The sequence below is a fragment of the Gekko japonicus genome, unplaced genomic scaffold (assembly GCF_001447785.1).
Source record: "Gekko japonicus isolate JY-2015 unplaced genomic scaffold, Gekko_japonicus_V1.1 scaffold3651, whole genome shotgun sequence".
In the NCBI taxonomy this organism is placed as follows: Eukaryota; Metazoa; Chordata; class Lepidosauria; order Squamata; family Gekkonidae; genus Gekko; species Gekko japonicus.
In genome coordinates, this window is record NW_015160942.1 from 88,212 (window position 1) to 108,414 (window position 20,203).

Genomic DNA, 20,203 nt, shown 5'->3' on the forward strand with positions numbered 1-20,203 from the left:
GGTGTGTGTGGCCTAATATGCCAATGAGCTGTGCTGTCAGGGGTGTGGCCTAATATGCTAATGAGTTTCTGTTGTTGGGTGTGGCTTATTATGCTAATGAGTTCCTGCTGGGCTTTTTCTACAAAAAAAGTCCTGACGGTTACCAAGTACCTACCTTCGAATTGGTGGGGGACACATGGTTCCCGGCCAGAACACCCCCCCGGTGGAACCCCTCCCCGCTGCACCATGCCATCGCCTGCTTTGAAAGCCCCACAAGGGGCACCGGGGGGGGGGGACAGGGCAGAACGGAGATCTTGGAACCTCTTCGACAACATTCTTTTAAAAATGTTTTAAAGTTCATGGGTTTTGAGTATACAGACTAGGGTTACCAAGTACCTACCTTCGAATTGGTGGGGGACACATGGTTCCCGGCCGGAACACCCCTCGGTGTAACACCCCCCCGCCGCACCATGCCGTCACCCAGACGTGACGCCAGCACTCTGGGCACGTAGCTGGGCGACACTCTGGCAATGGAGCTGGAAACTCGATGGTACCAGCTCCATTACCAGAGCGTCGCTCACCTACATGCCCAGCGTGCTGGTGTCACGTCTGGGCAGTGGCATGGTGCGGCGTGTTTGTTTTCCGCATGGGAATGTTCCTGACAAGAAGTATGTGTCCCCCACCGATTCGAGGTAGATACTTGGTAAGCCTACCTCGGACCCGTGCGGAGCCAACCCCCTGAGCGGGCCCTCCTTTTGAGCCGTCCGTTCAGCCGCAGTGTGTTGCCCGTGTTTTTTACGTGGCAGCTGCAGCCTTCCACGCAACCCCTCGCCACGGAGGGGGAGAGGGCGCCAGGCTGTCCGCCTTGCAGGTTACGTTGTAAGATGCGCATTATTTGGAAGGAAATTTATACGGCTGTGTTTTTCTTGTCTTTTTAAATCACTTGTCTGTTGCCTGCGACCCACCGTGATCAGTGAGAAAGACGTATACATATTTTTATTGCTAAATAATGATGGCAGAAGACAAGAGGGCCTGGTGTTAATATCGTCCATGAGGTCACGAAGAGTCGGACTCGACTGTGCGACTGAACAACAACAAACATTGCTAAATAAATTGGGAGGCATTTGATGTTACACCGGTTTGGTATAGTGGTTAGGAGCGCAGGCTCTAATCTGGGAGAACCGGGTTTGATTCCCTACTCCTCCACTTGCACCTGCTGGATGACCTTGGGCAAGCCACAGTTCTCTCAGAGCTGTTGTCTCAAGAGACGTCTTGATTCTGAGACATCCCGTAGCATCCAAACGTTCCATTGAGAAATCCGGTGGCATCAAAATGGGCCATTGAGATGTCCAGTAGAAAACATGCTGGTAGCATCAAGATGTGCTATTGAGACATCTAGTAGCATCAGTTTGGTGTAGTGGTTAAGTACGTGGACTCTAATCTGGAAGAACCGGGTTTGATTCCCTACTCCTCCACTTGCACCTGCTGGATGACCTTGGGCAAGCCATAGTTCTGGCACAGCTGTCCTTGAAAAAGAGCCGTTTCTGTCAGAGCTCTCTCAACCCCACCTACCACAGGGTGTCTGTTGTGGGAAAGGGAAGGGAAAGGAGTTTGTAAGATGCTCTGAGACTCCCTTGGGGAGTGAAGGGCAGGGTATAAATCCAATCTCTTCTTCTTCTTCAAAATATGCTGTTGAGATGTCCAGTGGCATCAAAACATTCCAGTGAGATAACTGGTAGCATCAAAATGTGCTGCTGCCTCTAGGATCCCTTCTAACGCTGTGTCAAGAAGCTGGTCTCCTTTAAGAGAGTTTTTCCACCTGTGTTCACTTTCTCGACTCTAGAAGTCATCACCTCCACCTCCCGGCTTGTTCTCAGGGTTGTGGCTTAGGCTGGGAGAAGTGATTAACTTGCTGCAGCTGAGCACTGTCATCTAAAGTGGCGGACAGCTTGCAGTCTAGAGATCTATCCTGGTCACAGCTTATTATTGGCTAAATGGCTTTCCTTTCTGCACTGAGAACTTCAGCTTGCTATTTTGATCTCAACGTTGTTGTTGATGTTTTAAGGATGGGACTGTTTGAGTGCCATCAAATAACCATTTAACAAAGCAGCTTCACATTCTTGAAATTGCAGTCCTCGGGATAGGGTACTCCTGGGCTTTTGCCAAGTATATTGCTTTGCAGTCCGTGGCTGGTTTCCCCCATGGCGTAACAATAAGGATGTGAGGACTGAGCACCCCAGAATCAGGCCCATAGCTCCACCCCCTTTCTTAAAAGCACAGCCCCACAAGAATTTCTCCTGTAAATGCTTTTTTCAATCATTTTTTTTAAATTAAAGGCATGCGCTCCTTTAAGCAGAGCTGGGTGCTGTCGTTGACTAATTCCCGCACTGAGCAAGGGGGTTGGAGTAGGTGACCTCTAGGATCCCTTCTAACTCTGTGTCAAGAAGCTGGTCTCCTTTAAGAGAGTTTTTCCGACTGAGTGTCAGCTTTCTTGACTCTAAAAGTCACCACCCCCACCTGCCGACTTGTTCTCAGAATTGTTGCTCAGGCTGCGATTAACTTGCTGCAGCTGAGAACTGTCATCTAAAGTGGCAGACAGCTTGCAGTCTAGAGATCTATCCTGGTCACAGCTTTTTATTGGCTACATGGCTTTCCTTTCTGCACTGAGAACTTCAGCCCCACCAGAAAAAAAATGCCACAAAAGCCACAAAATCCTGGCAACGGGCCTGCCCAGAATATTTCTCCTCTCCCTGCCAGGGGACTTGTCTCTTGACCGATCTACCTGAGGAAGGGGAGCCAGCAAAGCCCCTTCAGAACCCCCCCCCTCCTTCCATCCCCGTTTGGAACCCAACAATTGTGTCTTTCAGAGGACAACTGCTTGCCAAAAACAAACCCACCAAAATCCTAACCTTGTTAGTCTTTCGGGTGCCGCTGGACTTCGGTTTTAGTTTTGCTTTCCTGTTCCTCTTCAGCGAGAGAGGAAGGTGATGAGACGGGAACCGTTGAGACACACGGCGGGCTAGGGCATGTAGGTCGTTCATAACTTGACCACTTTGCACTGTATTGTCGAGTTCAACGCCTAAATTCTCCCAACCTCCTCGGGGAGTTATTTATATTAACTTGTCCAGGTCCCTCTTTCTTTTCATCCCTCCTTAGGTTCCTGCTCTATCCTTCACTTTGCTGTGATGAATAGTTGGCCTTGGGGTGTGTGGGGTTTGTGTCACCTATAGCCGTTCAGGTCTGCAAAGTGGCACACCGTGTATATAGAAGGAGAGGGAGAAAGACCGATCCTTCTTGTACGGAGATGGGGAAGGAGAAAAATCCAAGGTGTCCCCCTCTTATAAATGAAAACCTCGGAGGTGGACAGCTGGGTTTTTCATTAACACATGGAATTCACTGCCACAGTAGGGGGTGGCGTCTACAAGCATGGACGGCTTCAAGAGGGAACTGGAGAAGCATATGGAGCAGAAGTCCATCAAGGGCTATTGGTCCCCGTTTGGAACCCAACAATTGTGTCTTTCAGAGGACAACTGCTTGCCAAAAACAAACCCACCAAAATCCTAACCTTGTTAGTCTTTCGGGTGCCGCTGGACTTCGGTTTTAGTTTTGCTTTCCTATTCCTCTTCAGCGACAGAAGAAGGTGATGAGACGGGAACCATTGATAGCCACACGGGCTAGGGCAGTGGTGGCGAACCTATGGCACGGGTGCCAGAAGTGGCACTCTGACCCTCTCTGCGGGCACGCATGCCATCACCCCAGCCAGGCCCAGACCATCATTAAAGTGTTGGATTCTCTGCCAAATAATTTTAAGTAAATGAAAGCATTTGGGATTGCTTTCCTTACTTTGTTTGGATCATCTTAAGTTAATGTACGAGTTGTTTTTTTCTAAAGTAAAACCTCAGTATTCAGGTTAAATTGCCCTGTTGGCACTTTGCGATAAATAAGCGGGGTTTGGGTCACAGTTTGGGCACTCGGTCTCTCAAAGGTTCGCCATCACTGGGCTAGGGCATGTACGTCATTCATAACTTGACCACTTTGCACTGTGTTGTCAAGTTCAATGCCTAAGTTCTCCCAACCTCCTTGGGAAGTTATTTATATTAACTTGTCCCGGTCCATCTTTCTTTTCATCCCTCCTTAGCTTCCTGTTTTATCCTTCACTTTGCTTTGATGAATAGTTGGCCTAGGGGTGTGTGGGGTTTGTGTCACTTATAGCCATTCAGGTCTGCGAAGTGGCACACCCTGTATATAGAGAGAGAGTGAGAAAGACCGATCCTTCTTGTACGTAGATGGGGAAGGAGAAAAATCCAAGGTATCCCCCTCTTATAAATGAAAACCTCGGAGGTGGACAGCTGGGTTTTTCATTAACACGTGGAATTCACTGCCACAGTAGGGGGTGGCGTCTACAAGCATGGACGGCTTCAAGAGGGAACTGGATAAGCATATGGAGCAGAAGTCCATCAGTGGCTATTGGCCACAAGGCATAGGTAGGAACTCTCAGTCTGGGGCAAGTGATGCTCTGAATTCTTGGTGCTGGGGGGGGGCAACGGTGGGAGGGCTTCCAGTGTCCTGGCCCCACTGGTGGACCTCCTGATGGCACCTGGTGTTTTTGGCCACTGTGTGATACAGAGTGTTGGACTGGATGGGCCACTGGCCTGATCCAACATTGGCTTCTCTTATGTTCTTATATGAACTCTCAGTCTGGGGCAAGGGATGCTCTGCATTCTTGGTGCTTGAGGAGGGGCAACAGTGGGAGGGCTTCTAGTGTCCTGGCCCCACTGCTGGACCTCCTGATGGCCCCTGGTATTTCTGGCCACTGTGTGATACAGAGTGTTGGACTGGATGGGCCCTTGGTCTGATCCAACATTGGCTTCTCTTATGTTCTTATAAGAGGGAATTGGAGAAACATATGGAGCAGAAGTCCATCAGTGGCTATTAGCCACACGGTATAGATAGGAACTCTCAGTCTGGGGCAAGTGATGCTCTGCATTCTTGGTGGTTGGGGGGGGGCAACAGTGGGAGGGCTTCTAGTGTCCTGGCCCCACTGCTGGACCTCTTGAAGGCCCCTGGTATTGTTTGACTGGATGGGCCATTGACAGTGTTTGACTGGATGGGCCATTGGCCTGATCCAACATTGGCTTCTCTTATGTTCTTATACAGAGTGTTGGACTGGATGGGCCATTGGCCTGATCCAACTTTGGCTTCTCTTATGTTCTTACGTTCTTATCCCTGGAACCTGAAGGGGCAGCAAGGGGAAGCTTGGTGCCAAGATGGGCCGTCTCCTCACCGGCAGCAACGCCTCTGTGCCAGTCGATGCCCTCGGCGTGAGGTTTGCTACAGGAAACCACGAAAGGGGCTGGGCAAGGCAGTCCGACTCCCGCTTTGATTCTCCAAGTCACTCATCACGACTTTTGAGACTTTTGAGGGGTCGCTCTAACCTGCCCAGGTGTGCGCTTGCCTCTGCGTGACCCGCCCACCCCTTTCCAAGCAGCGTCGAAAAAGAATTTTGCATGACCGCTTGTTCTCTCCCCAGATATGTGTCAAGGTAGCGACAGCGCTCACTGTTTTTCCAACCCGAGCTACCACACCCTGTCCTGCGGTGTGACTTCGCGCTTCTTTTCCCAAAATCGGGACGGGAACCTCTCCAGGAAGGTAGATATGCACATCACGCCCCCCCTCCGCCACAGCGTCGTTCTCCTCCGTTCAAGGAAAGGCGCCCGAACCGCTGCTACCGCCGCCGCTCTTGGGTGGCAAAGAAGGGGCTGGATCCCGCAAATCCGTTCCAAGAGCCGATGTGCTTTTCTCCGGCAGACGGATCATGGGAAGGATACTTCCGCCAGTGGAAAGCGCCTCCTCTAGCGGAACAGATTCGCAGGATCCGGCCCAAACAGCTGGCACAGGCCGAGGCCACCAAAGAATGGCTAAACGGGACCAAAAGCGACAGGAGTCCTGGATGCGACTTTCTTATACATGCCACCAGTTTTTACAGCCAGCTCCGTGAGAGGCGGCACGTCATTGTGTTCGCTGCGGCGGCCGGCGGGCCTGCTCTCCTGCGATTCCTCACAACAGAAGAGGAACCTGTCAGCTCTGCCTCTGACAGAGAAGGCCTGTTCTCGAAGTCAGCTCACAGCAGAATGAATGGGTTAGTTTTTTTAAGTTGCTACAGAATCCCGTTCCTTTTGCTGCAAGAGGCAAAGAGGTTTCCTCTCCTGGCAGGGGTCCCGCCTGTCTCAGAGGCTCTTCCAGGCCTTTCTTTTACTCCCTATCGCTGGGATCTCAGTGTCCCGTCCAGAACCGGTCTTGCGATGGATTTTGCTGGCATGGCCTTGGCGGCAGTAGGGAGAACAGGTGTGTCAGGAAGGCTTCCTTCCCTTTGATTGGCTGGCGCAGGGTCACATGATCGCCTCCTACCCTGATACAGCCAATGTCAGTGAACACTTTCACACATGCTGAATAATACCGTTTCAATCCACTTTCGGTGCTCTTTAACGCTGGCCCTTTCGGCACTCTCCATTTCACCCTCCAAGCAATCCTGCACTAAAATCGCATTCAACCTTCTTTTTAATCCAGGGTGGTGGTTGTTGTTGTTTTTGGTTTTTTCATTCTGCACTAAAATTGAGTCCAACCAGTTTGGTGTCGTGGTGAAGTGGACGGACTCTAATCTGGGAGAACCGGATTTGATTCCCCACTCCTCCACTTGCACCTGGCTGGGTGACCTTGGGCAAGCCGTAGTTCTGATAAGAGCTGTTCTTGAAAAAAGAGCAGTTTCTGTCAAGAGCTCTCTCAGCCCCACCCGCCTCACAGGGTGTCTGTTGTGGGAAGAGGAAGGGAAAGGAGTTTGTAAGCCGCTCAGAGACTCCTTTGGGTAGTGAAGGGCCATGGGATATCAATCCAATCTCCTTCTTTTCTTATTCTGCCCTCCCCCCTTCTGCATTACATGACCTCCCTTCAGTGGTCAGCCCGGTTTCAGCCTGCTGTTGCCCCTCGGTTATTTGGATGCTCTTTTGCCGTGGACTTAAATCGCCTCGTCTTGAACACTGAGAAAATCTGGAGTGGTGGGCAAATGCGGAAAGGACAGGTGGCTTTTGCAAAGTCCATTGGAAGTGGATTGAAAGTGCATTATTCCCTGTGTGTGTGAAAGCACCTGTTATTTGACCTCCAAAGAGTGCCTTTCTTCAGGGAGGGATGCATTGGAAATCTCCTGGTGGGACATTGTCTTGGAGGTTCCCCAGAGCCAGGACGAAGTGAATCCAAGCCCCAGAGGGGCTCTCAGCTGGGGGGGAGAGTCAGAGCTCTTGAGCGACAGTGGGTCCCCCTTCACTTCCTGTGAGGATCTTAGGGTTTGCCCAGGATCCTCTGGTGAGCATATTTATCAGTAACACCCAAGGTACTGAGCAAAGCCTGGAGGTGGCTGTTCTATTTTTTAAAAAACTGGCTCAAATCCTTCCCTAACCACCTTCCATAACCAGAGAGCCAGTTTGGTGTAGTGGGTTAAGTGCGCGGACTCTAATCTGGGAGAACCGGGTTTGATTCCCCACTCCTCCACTTGCACCTGGCTGGATGACCTTGGGTCAGTCGCAAGCTCTTTCAGAGCTGTTCTCTCAAGAGCAGTCGTGGAAAGAGCTCTCTCAGCCCCACCTACCACACAGGGTGCCTGTTGTGGGGAGGGGAAGGGAAAGGAGTTTGTCAGCCGCTCTGGGACTCCGAGTGAAGGGTGGGGTGTAAATCCAATCTCTTCTTCTTCTTTTGAAACTCCCTCGGATTTTGCTAGCAGGTCTACTGGGTGCCTCATGCTCTGTAACGTTGCTGTTTTTCCTTGAATTGGGGCCAGACTCTCATTCCTTCCCGTCCCTCTGGTGTGGCGTGAGCAGACACCCCCTCCCTCCCTCTCTCCCACATAGTTCCTCTCTCGCATGCTGGACCCGTTTGTGGTTGTTTTTGCCTTGACCGTCCCTCTGTAAGGCTGCCGATTCTGGCTTGGGGGATTCCCGGGAATTCCTGAGCGGTGCCCGGGGAGGACGGAGTATGGGGAAGAGAAGGGGGGGCTAAGTGGGGACTCCCTGCAAGGGCCAAACAGAATTCCTAGACCAGCTGCTCTTTGTAGCCACTCTAGGACTTTCAGGTTCTCCCAGACTCTGTGGGTATACCGTAGAGTCAGTCCACCCACTGACCTGGATAGCCCAGGTTAGCCAAGTCTCCTCAGATCCGGGAAGTGAAGCAGGGTCGGCCTTGGCTAGAATTTGGAAGGGCGACCTCCAAGGAACACCAGGGTCGTGACGCGGAGGCAGGCAATGGCAGATTACCTCTAAAACGATTCTTCCCTTACAAACAAGTCTAGCTCGCCACCTAGTGGTGCATAACACGAAACTGCTAGAACTTCTTGCTGCCCGATAATCTTAGGATCTCCTGGCTATTTTACACACATAGACCGCAAAAAGAAGAAACTGTGAGGTAACTGGGCTAGAAAATATTTCAATAAACAATCACAAAAGGCACAGACAGATTGACAGGAAAACATGACGCCTGGTACTCCTTGGACGAAGGGTAGAATTAAAATGCAGAAGATAGACAAGGATCTGTTTATTCCCACCTCCCTCCCCTCCATGTCCGCCTCATCTCAAAACTGTAGATTATAAGCAGGGGACTTGGGAGGACTCTGATGGCACCATGGGTTGTTGAAATGACAGACCAAGAGTCGCTGCTTTCATCCACTTTCGGAAGAAGAATAGTATCGAAACGATAGAACATTCCGGAGACCATCGTCACACCATTTTCACCTGCCTTGTGCATTTATATGATTTTTGTACACATTTTTGTATATCTTTTGTGATTGTTTATTGAAATATTTTCTAGCGCAGTTACCTCACAGTTTCTTCTTTTTGCGGCCTGTTCTGTGACTGTGACCATCATTTTTGAGCCTATTTTACACACATGCCATACAGTGATGACGACGACAACAACAGTCCACCGTCTGAAGCTGCCGTTTCCTCTTGGGTACTGATCCGTGTACCCTGGAGATCAGTTGTCATCTGAAGAGAATTCTGGGCCCTGCCTCGAGCCTGCCAACTTCATATTTCTGGGTTTACCTCAGTAGCAGATCATTGTCAGCAGAAGAAAGTCTCGTGGCTCTTTTCCCAGCATGCTCCAGTCTAGTCAACCGTTCCTGGTTTTCCCCTTCTGCCCGTTCGACTCCTGGGTCAGCCAAGTCTGACCGGCTGTACGAAAGAACGGTTCTCGCGGTCCTTCCCTTGAATGTCTTCCTCAACGGTCGTTGGCTCGGTCGGCGGGGGCTTTCTTCCCTTTGGGTTCGACGTCAGTTTTAATGTGTTGCTGTCGTGACTTTTTGAACAGCTCAGTAACAAAACCCTTGACAGAGACACTGAAGCCTGGACAGCCGACGGCTATCTGAATGGTCTAGGTCAGTAATTTTCAACCATTTAATAGTTTGAAGTAGACTCTAGAACAGAGCCAAGTGCGCTTAGTGACAGCCCGCAGGGGGTTTGTTCTGTTGTGTCCCAGGTCCTGAAGAGGATAGAGTAAAACCCATCCCAGGGGGTGGAAATTTCCCTACCTCAGCTGAGTCCTTTTTCGCTTGAGATTTCCTGACATTTTATTTTAACTATCCTTGCCATTTCTTGGCACGTGGATACTACAGTGCCATCCTAAGCAAAATTAAACTCTCCTAAACCCGTTGACTTAAGTGGATTTAGAAGGGCGTAACTCTGTTCAGGATGGCTCCACTAACGTTAAAGCCCTCCGGCATTGACACAGCGAATATGCTGTAGCGGCACCTGGTGGCAGAACACAGACATTACTCCATCATGTTAAAGCACCATTCAAAGGGGGGGGATGAATCATGTGTTCTAACATTTACTTCTTGCCTACTCCCAGTTACTAGCCACAGAAAGAGACCTGTGTATACCTCATGTAAATCTATCCACACTTACATCACTGCTGAAGAAAAGAAGATTCATCAACATTGGTTCTGTCGAGATGGGCAGCCGTGTCAATTTGTCCCTTCAGCAGTGGAAAAGAGCAAGAGTCCCGTAGCACCTTAAAGACTAACAAAATTTGTGGCAGGGGAGGAGCTTTCGTGACTCACGAAACCTCCTCCCCGCCAGAAATTTTATTAGTGTTTAAGAGAGCCGGCTTGGTGTCGTGGTTAAGTGCGCGGACACTAATCTGGGAGAACTGGGCTTGATTCCCCACTCCTCCACTTGCAGCTGCTGGATGACCTTAGGCAAGCCATAGTTCTGATAAGAGCTGTTATTGAAAAAGAGCAGTTTCTGTCAAGAGCTCTCTCAGCCCCACCCACCTCACAGGGTGTCTGTTGTGGGGAGGGGAAGGGAAAGGAGTTTGTAAGCCGCTCTGAGACTCCTTTGGGTAGTGAAGGGCGGGGTATAAATCCAATCTCCTCTTCTCTTCTTTAAATGCTACTGGACTCTTGCTCTTTTCTATCAGTATTGTCAGTATGATTTCTTTTTGTTGTTGTTATCAACTCTTGATTCTGTTACATCCCCATTCGTTGCTTCATTTCTGCTCCCACACCCTGGAGCAGTAACTACCTTGGGTCTGTAGTGTCTGTGGTTATTACGTCTGTGTTTTTTTCCCTGCTTGGCTTTCTTCCCTGTGTTCATTTTATGCTGCAGAAAAACTTCACCGCGGCCTCATCCCGCCGTGCCCTCCTTCCCTCCGCTTGTTGTTCGGTCCTTCTTTAACTTGGCCTCAGGCCTGAAACCCTTGCTGCAGGCGTGATATGGGCCTTATTATAAGATGGTGTTTCAGCTCCATGTAATCTCCAGGCAATTTTCTGTGTCTTGTTTTGTTTTTTCTCGCCATTTTAATATTCCATTCCACTGGAATAACCCACATTCTCAGGAGGCCTGAACGGAAGGCAGTTCTGGCACAGGTCCTAAATGGCTTGGAAGTATGATTTTCAAAAGAGAGATGCCAGCGGTTCCTGTGGCTGTAACATCATCTTCATAGATTCTAGAGAGGAGGCCGGCATGTAGGGAGAGGCGCCTCTTGGCTATATTTTAAGAATTCCCGGGTTTGGAGCCCATGGGAAGGCGACAAGGATTTCCGTCTGGACGCAGGAAAAAAGAGAGGCACTGTTTTCCTGATGCAAGCACTAGCTTGTGCATCGCAACCAATGCTCCCTCTAAGCTGTGGAGTCTTGTGAGCAAAAATTCCACTTCGTGAGCTCCTGGCAGTAAAGTTGCGAGCGAGTGATTTGGCCGCTGCATAAATTAGCTTGCTCTTGAGCCACCCTTCCCGAGCGAAGGCAAAAACGTGTGAGCCGGAGGCTAAAAAAAACTGAGCTGGTTCGCACTCACTCAGCTTAGAGGGAACGCTGATCACAACCAATGCTCCCTCTAAGCTGTGTAGTCTTGAGAGCAAAAATTCCACTCGCACCTGGCTGGATGGCCTTGGGCAAGCCGTAGCTCTGATAAGGAGCTGTTCTTGAAAAAGAGCAGTTTCTGTCAAGAGCTCTCTCAGCCCCACCTCCCTCCCAGGGTGTCTGTTGTGGGGAGGGGAAGGGAGAGGAGATTGTAAGCCGCTCCGAGACACCTTTGGGTAGTGAAGGGCGGGGTATAAATCCAATCTCTTCCCTTCTTCTTCTTCTTCTTCTACCTCACAGGGTGTCTGTTGTGGGGAGGGGGAGGGAGAGGAGTTTGTCAGCCGCTCTGGGACACCTTTCGGTAGTGAAGGGCGGGGTACAAATCCAATCTCCTCCTCCTCCTCCTCCTCCTCCTCCTCCTCCTCTTCTTCTTCTTCTTCTTCTTCTTCTTCTTCTTCTTGAGAGCGACTGGCATTAAAATTGTGAGAGAGCGACTTGGCTACTGCATAAATTAGTTTGACTCTGGAGCCCTCCTCCCTGAGCTAAGACAAAAACGTGCGAGCTGGAGGCCAAAAAACGGTGAGCTAGCTCACACTCACTCAGCTTAGAGGGAACGCTGATCAAGACAACGTGGCTATCTGAGCACCAAGCCCGTGCGTCTACGCATGGGCTCCAGGGGGCAGCAGTGTTCTTCTGCTCAATGCTCCCTGGCTCTCAGCTGGAATCTTACCGTGAGGCATCAGTGTTGCTATTCTGAGCAATTCAGTAGCCCTGATGGAAGCCACCAGGTGAGGGCAGGGAGATTCCAGGTTATACTGAACCCGACCCTCGGCCCATCGAGGTCAGTATTGTCTACTCATACTAGGGCCGCCATTCCCCAGGTCGAGCCCATGGGCTCCAGGGGGCAGCTGTGTTCTTCTGCTCAATGTTCCCTGGCTCTCAGCTGGAATCTTACTGTGACGCAATCAGTGTGGCTGTTCTGAGCAATTCAGTAGCCCTGATGCAAGCCATCAGGGGAGGGCAGGGAGATTCCAGGTTATACTGAACCCGACCCTCGGTCCATCGAGGTCAGTATTGTCTACTCATACTAGGGCCGCCATTCCCCAGGTCGAGGTCGGGAATCCCCCATTTTGGGGGCTTCTGCCGGCCAGTGGTCCGGCTGGGAAAACCCTGCCCCCAAACAGCGATGTCACCAGGCGACGTCCCCGACATGATGACATCACCCGGATGTCCTCACGTCAGGGATGTTGTGTGGCGATGCTCTGGTCCCGGGGCATAACTCTATGGTTTGAGGGCAATTTTACCATAGATTTTTGCCCTCAAACCAGAGCATCGCTGCATGACGCCATTTCCACGTGAGATCATTGCTCCGCAGAGCTACGCGACACCCGGCAACCCTAACTCAGAGTGACAGAGGCGCTCCAGCATCACAGACAGAGGGACTTTCCCATCACCCTACTGCCGGGTCCTTTTAGCTGGAGATGCTGGGGATTAAACCGGGGACCTTCTGCATGCCAAGCAGAGGCTCTACCACTGAGCTACGGCCGCAGAGGCGCTCCAGCGTCACAGACAGAGGGACTTTCCCATCACCTACTGCCGGGTCCTTTTAGCTGGAGATGCTGGGGATTAAACCGGGGACCTTCTGCATGCCAAGCAGAGGCTCTACCACTGAGCCACGGCCCCTTCTTACAGCTCTCCAGGATCTCAGGCAGAAGTTTTTCACATCTTCTACTGCCTGGTCCTTTCAACTGGAGATGCTAGGGATTGAACCTGGGACCTTCTGCATTCCAAGCAGAGGCTCTACCACAGAGTTGTGGCTGCTTCCCCATTATCCACTCCTCAGATGGATAACTTTAGGAATAAATCGGGGGAAGGCTTTGGCCTGTATGCCCTTTTTTGGCCCTCCAGGGTAAACTGGTCAGCCACTGTGTGAGACAGGATGCTGGACTAGATGGATCACTGGTCTGATCCAGTAGGACTCTTCTGATGTTCTTACCAGAGGAAGGCCTCGGCCTCTATGCCCTGTTCTTGGCCCTCTAGAGGAACTGGTTAGCCACTGTCTGAGACAGGAGGCTGGACCAGATGGACCACTGGTCTAAACCAGCGGGGCTCTTCTGATGTTCTTCTCAGGGGAAGGCCTTGGCCTCTATGCCCTGATGTTGGCCCTCTAGAGGAACAGGTTGGCCACTGTGTGAGGCAGGATGCTGAACTAGATGGACCCTCACTGGTCTGATCCAGCAGGGCTCTTCTGAGGTTCTTCTCAGGGGAAGGCCTCGGTCTCTCTGCCCTGTTGTTGGCCCTCCAGAGGAACTAGGTAGCCACTGTGTGAGACAGGATGCTGGACTAGATGGACCCTCACTTATTTCTCAGTGCAGCCTAAAAATATTTATTTAGTTCCTTTTTATCGGGCTCTTCTTCCAAGCAGCTCTTCTTTATCGGGCTCTTCTTCTCAGAGCAGCCTCTGAGGTTGATCAAGCTGAGAGAGGGTCGCTGGGCCAAGTTACCCAGCAAGCTTAGCAGATGAGTGGCGATATGAACCCAGCTTGCCCAGGTCTCCTAGTCCACTCCTGTACCCACTGCCCCACACTGGCTTCATGTTGTTTACCACTTGGCTTCGGTCTCAGGAGAACCTTCCTCTGGGTAAAGCTGAGCTGGGTTTGACAAAGGGGGCCTTTCACATCACCTACTGCCTGGTCATTTCAGTTTAGTGCGTGGACTCTAACCTGGGAGAACCAGGTTTGATTCCCCCACTCCTCCACACCTGCTGGATGACCTTGGGCAAGCCGTAATTCTGATAAGAGCTGTCCGTGAAAAAGAGCCTTTTCTGTCAAGAGCTCTCTCAGCCCCACCTACCTCACAGGGTGTCTGTTGTGGGGAGGGGGAGGGGAAGGAGTTTGTAAGCCGCTCTGAGATTCCTTTGGGTAGTGAAGGGCGGTGTATGTATCCAATCTCCTCCTCCTCCTCCTCCTCCTCCTCCTCTTCTTCTTCTAAAGCTGAGCTGGGTTTGACAAAGGGGGCTAAAAATCAGTTAGAACCTGTCCAGCTTCCATAGCTGCAGGAGGAGAGCGGGGGGGGGCTTGCTCTCGGCCAGGGGTTCCCAGCCATTTTAACCCTCTGGGCACCTTGGGAATTCTGACAAAGGATGTGGGCACAATTACAAAATGGCTGCCGTAGGAGGTGGAGCTGGTGTCAAAATGGCCTCCGCATGAGGCAGAGCCGCATACACAGAGTATGCTCAGGGCTTTTTTTGTAGAAAAAGCCCAGCAGGAACTCATTAGCATAATAGGCCACACCCAACAGCAGAAACTCATTAGCATATTAGGTCACATCCTGACAGCACAGCTCATTAGCATATTAGACCACACCCCCATGTTACCAGAAGTGTGATCACCCAGCCACACCCACCTTTTGCTTCTTATTCTATTTACTTTGTTTATTGTCGAAACCCAGGGCCTTTTTTTGTAGCAGGAACTAATTTGCATATTAGGCCACACACCCCTAGTGTAGCCAAACCTAATGAGTTTCTGCTGTTGGGCGTGGCCTATTATGCTAATTAGTTCCTGCTAGGCGTGGCCAACACAGGAGCCAGCCGGAACTCTGTTCCTGTGCGTTCCTGCCCCAAAATAGCCCTGAGTATGCTCAAGTGCAGGGTAGGAGGGAGGGGTGATTTTAAAAAGTACCCTAGGAAGAGGAGTGAGAGGAAATAAAACCAGCACTGCGATGGGCGCGGCGGCTGAAACGTTGTTTTTTTCTGCACGGCCAGTCAGATCTCCAGCGGCCAATCAGAAACCCTGCTGGGCGAGACTCCCACATGGCTCCACCCACTTTCTAAAAACACTTGGGGGGTGCCAGCTCCTCCTCTAGGTTTATCCTGCTCCCCTGAGCCACTTCTGTAGGGATTCTGGTTTTCTGCCTTGGTGTGTAGATCTCTCATCATCACTACCAAGCATGTGAGGCATAGGATTGGCTTATTTTGTGCATTTTTCCCCAAGTCCCTTCAAAAGACTCACATGGAGGGGTGGTTGCTGGACCCAAGTATAACATTCTTGCCTTCACAAGGGTTCAGAGCAAAGATGGGTCTTTTTCGGAAACCTGGCTGTTACCTGGAATCCTTTCAAGCGATGGATAAGGGGACTGAAAATGAAATAAGACCATTGGGAGCAAGCGAGAGAGTTCCTTAAGGGAAATGCGTTGCCATTAAGTATCGGCTGCACATCGTCCTACTTGGAACCAGCCGTGTAGCCAAGAAGGGGGAACATGGAGTCCTGTGCATATTTCCAAGCGAAGTTGTTTTCACTCGACGTAAGAAACACTTTCCAAATCCCATTTTTGACACAGCAAACCTTCCAATCTGCAAACAGCTGGAGGGTTTGCCACTATCTGCATGTCTGCGTATCCGTTGGGCTCGATTGCTTACTGAGTCATGACCAGCTAGAGGTTTTCCTCCTGACGCATAGATCCGCTTGCTAAGGTCTTCCAGCTGTAAGAGAGCACATTCGAAATGCAAAGACATCTGCAAATGCTCTACGCATTTCTCTGAACGGGAGCATCTTGAAGCTTATTTAGGAAACGAAGCACCTTTACATATAGTCTCTTCTTGAGAGTAAATGGTTTGGCGAATGCAACTCATTCAGGGAGAACTGAAGCCACGCCGCAGGTGTAGGTGAGACAGGAAGAGCGAGACTGCCTTGATCCCGTGCAAAATAGTACCAGTGTGCAATGCTCCCTCTAAGCCGTGGAGTCTTGCAAGCAAAAGCTCTACTTGGTGAGCTACTGGCATCAAAGTTGTGAGCGAGCGATTTGGCTGCTGCATAAATTAGTTTGCTCTGGAGTTAATCCTTCCTGAGCTAAGACAAAGATGTGTGAGCAGGGAGTTATAAAACCGAGCTGGCTCACACTGACTCAGCTTAGAGGGAACACTGCCAGTGTGCCTGTTGTGGTGGAAAGAGGAGAAGCGTTGAGCCTGCCTCTCTCACCTCTGAGCAGCTCATGTTTTGTCCTCCGCCTTCTGAGGTCTCACCAAGGACGAGGTGTGGTTGCACACATGAGGTCTAAAACGTTGTGGGCAAGGCTCCCTCTAAGCTGTGGAGTCCTGTGAGCAAAAATTCTACTTTGTGAGCTCCTGGCATTCAGGTTGTGAGCGAGAGATTTGGCTGCTGCATAAATGAGTTTGCTCTGGAGCCCTCCTCCCTGAGCGAAGACAAAAACGTGTGAGCCGGAGGCTAACAAACTCTGAGCTAGCTCACACTTACTCAGCTTAGAGGGAACACTAGTTGTGGGTTTTAAAAATGTTACCTGACGTTTTCAGGCAGCTGCATCGTGCACCCAGGGCGTTGGCGGGGAGAGAAGGTTTCGCATGCTGTGTACAAACCCCCCCCCCGCCCTCCTGCAGATATATCCTGCTGCGATCCTGTAGGTTTTTGCGGAGATACTCTTGTGCAGAACTGAAGTTGGATCCCACATGCCCAAAGTGTAGGTCTTCAGCATCTCCTTCTGTGCAAGATCAGGGCAAAAGAGGAGAGGGAAAGGGAGCTTGTAGACAAGCGGAGTCTCCTTCCTCTCCACCGACCACTTGTTCTTTGCTGGAGACCAGCAAGACAATCGAATGCAGTCCCCCCCCCCTCTCCGCATTGCTCCTGCCAGCCAGCGTAGGCAGCTAGGGCAAGACCACAGCCGAGCACGCGCGCTCCCCTTCGTTGTGGGGAGACTTTCTGCTACACGGTCCAGTTTGCATAAAAATATTTATGCATTTCTCCATTGTATATCATTTTTACGCAGGTGCTTGTGGGATGAATAGACGTCAGAACACATACATTATGGAAAAAAGCTTCAAAGGTATAGTATCCGATGCCGGCAAGTCAACCAGTAGCACCCCGTCTGGGTATGGCAGGAAGGGGTAGCCGCCGGCCAGTCTCCATTCGCCAAAGGCAGCTAGGCGGTCAGTCGCATGTTGCATGTGTACATGTCCATGTGTACATGAATCTGCCTGTATACCGAATTAGACCCTTGGTCTATCAAGGTCAGTGTTGCCCTCCCAGACTGGCAGCAACTCTCCCAGGTCTCAGGCAAGAGGTCTTTCACATCTCCCGCTACCAGATCCTTTATAATATGGAGATGGTGGGACTTGAACCTGGGACTTTCCGCATGCCAGGCAGACACTCTGCCACTGAGCCATGGGCTCTCCTTAAACAAAGCTGCCTTTATACTAAGTCGGACTGTTGGTCTGTCAACATCGGTATTGTCTACTCAGACTGGCAGCAGCACTCCTGGGTCTCAGGCAGAGGTCTTTCACATTGCCTTTTAGCGGGAGATGCCGGGGATTGAACCTGGGACCTTCTGCATGCCAAGCAGATGCCCTACCATCGTGCCCACAGGTTGGGGCTTTTCCCTGCCGAGTTCCCATTTAATCGTTGAACTATGGACCCGCTGACGAAGGGAGCGTTGATTCTCAAAAGTTTGTACCCCGAAAATTCTGTTGGTCTCTACGGTGCCACTGGGATTGAATCCGACTTTCTACTCTAGCCGTGTGTACCTTGTTAATCCGTTAGCAAGCAAATAGCAGCAGCGCTCTTTTAGAGCCAGCCGATGTTATTCGTACTGGATCGGTAGACGTCGGGGTCCGAATCCCACCTCTGCCGTGGACTCCTCCATTGTGTGGCCGCAGGCAATTTGCATGTTCTCTCTCAAAACCCCCCCCCCCAGGTTGTGCTAAGAGAAATCATGTTGCCAACCCTGAGTCTTTATCGTGCACGAAAAGAATCCGAGATGAGGATTATTTTTTGAGACCGAGTCAGGAGGCATGAAAAATCCTGTCCCATTTCCCAGGTCGCGGCTGACACCAGCGGCTTCCATTTGTGCTTAGCGGTTTTTCCTGGCTTCCTCCCAAGACAATTAAGAGCTGTAATTTGGGGAAGGTGCTACGGATTCTCTCTTCCAGACTTCTCACACCTTCCAGGGCGCCAGGTGGGTGGGGGAAACGTCTAAGGTTGCCGTGTAAGGAGACACGGGACACTTTGGGAAATTAACATTAGCCACAAGATATTGTCTTTCTAATGCTGCATAAGAGAAGTCCTGCTAGAGGAAACCAAGGTGGGTCCAGCGTTGTGTTTCTCATAGAATCACAGAGTTGGAAGGGGCCATAGAGGGCATCTAGTCCCACCCCCTGCTCAATGCAGGATCAGCCAAGAGCATCCCTGACAAGTGTTTGTCCAGCTGCTTCTTAAAGACTGCCAGGGAGGGGGAGCTCACCACCTCCCTAAGCAGCCGATTCCACTGTTGCACAACTCTGACTGAAAAAGTTTTCCCTGATATTCAGCCGGTACCTTCCCATCCTCAATTTAAACCCATTCTTGCGAGTCCTCTGCTGCCAACAGGAATAGCTCCCTGCCCTCCTCTAAGTGACAGCCCTTCAAAAACTTCAAGAGAGCAATCTCTAAGCAGCCAGCCAGGCATTTATAGGAAATGTACACGTCACGCAACCCACCCTCCCACCCCGTTTGTTGTGTGTTCTCAGCAACTGGCTTTTCGAAGGTACACTGCCTCTGACAGTGGAGGTTCTGTTCAGCTACCATACCTAATACACATTTGGACGCCTGGCTTTCCAAGGGAATTAGCTGGGTCAGTTAACAAGTTCTGAATCACGAATGTGGGTCATGGCCCAAAATTCACCTTCATATTTTTTTTTCCCCTTTCAAAAATTCAATATATTGGTAGAAAAAAAGAAGAGGCTGAGCACATCAGAGGATACCTAAGGACACAATTTACAGGAGGCCTAAAGGGCTCGTTTTAAAAGATTCCATTCAGGGGGAGGCTTGGATGAGGCCTGGCCAGAAAGAGGCATGGTGGGAAACCGTCTGAGTCAGTGGGGGTCCCCAGCTCTGGGTTGGGAAATACCAGGAGATGTGGGGGGATGGAGCCTGGGGGGGTGGGGTTTACGGAGGGGGGACCCCAGGAGGATATAAAGCTGTAGAGCCCACCCTCCAAAGCCAGTTTGGTGTAGTGCTTAAGTGTGTGGACTCTAACCTGGAAGAACCAGGTTTGATTCCCCACTCCTCCACTTGCACCTGGCTGGGTGGCCTTGGGTCAGTCACAAGTTCTCCCAGAGCTGTTCTCTCACGAGCAGTCCTCGAAAGAGCTCTCTCAGCACCACCTCCGTCACAGGGTGTCTGTTGCGGGGAGGGGAAGGGAAAGGAAGTTTGCAAGCCGCTCTGAGGCTCCGAGTGAAGGGCACGGGGTATAAATCCAATCTCCTCTTCTTCTTCAAAGCCGCCATTTCCTCCAGGGGTTACTGCTCTCTGTAACCTGCAGATCAGTTGTAATCCCGAGAGATCTCCAGGCCCCACCCGGAGGCTGGCAACCCCAGACCCAATACGTAGCTGGAATGCTGCCCATGCCTTTTGAGTAGATTTAAGGAAGTGCAAGATTTTTTTCAGCAAAAATGCAGGGTTTGGGGTGGGCTTCCTGAGCGAAGATGGCAGGCGCCTTAGTGAGGCATAAAACACCAGCCCGAGGGGTGTGCCCTGGAGAATCCGCTGTATAATCCATAGACTTCATCAGTCCACCTCCTGAGGACGTGAGCTCCGATGATTGCAATACCTTCTGTTCATCTCCGAGATGCTTCTGTTTAAGTGTAGTGTCGTGGTTAGGAGCGTGGACCCTAATCTGGAGAACTGGGTTTGATTCCCCAGTCGTTCTCCACATGCAGCCAGCTGGGTGACCTTGGGTCAGTCACCAGTTCTCTCAGAGCTCTCTCAGCCCCACCTACCTCACATGGCCTCTGCTGTGGGGAGAGGAAGGGGAGGAGACTGTAAGGTGCTCCGAGACTCCTTCAGGCAGTGAAGGACGGGGTATAAAGCCAACTCTTCTACTTCTACGCTTCTCCTAGGC

The 20,203-nt window shown here is 51.0% G+C and overlaps 1 protein-coding gene across 1 annotated transcript in view; it reads left to right on the plus strand.

Moving 5' to 3' along the window:
- Positions 1-20,203, plus strand: part of LOC107122140 (multiple epidermal growth factor-like domains protein 11) — a gene marked incomplete at its 5' end in the record, with an annotated part of 115,159 nt that overhangs the window by 87,665 nt on the left and 7,291 nt on the right. Inside the window, one exon of the mRNA XM_015425174.1 lies at positions 17,096-17,152. Coding sequence (XP_015280660.1) covers positions 17,096-17,152 — 57 coding nt within the window. The remainder of the gene's footprint in view (positions 1-17,095; positions 17,153-20,203) is intronic.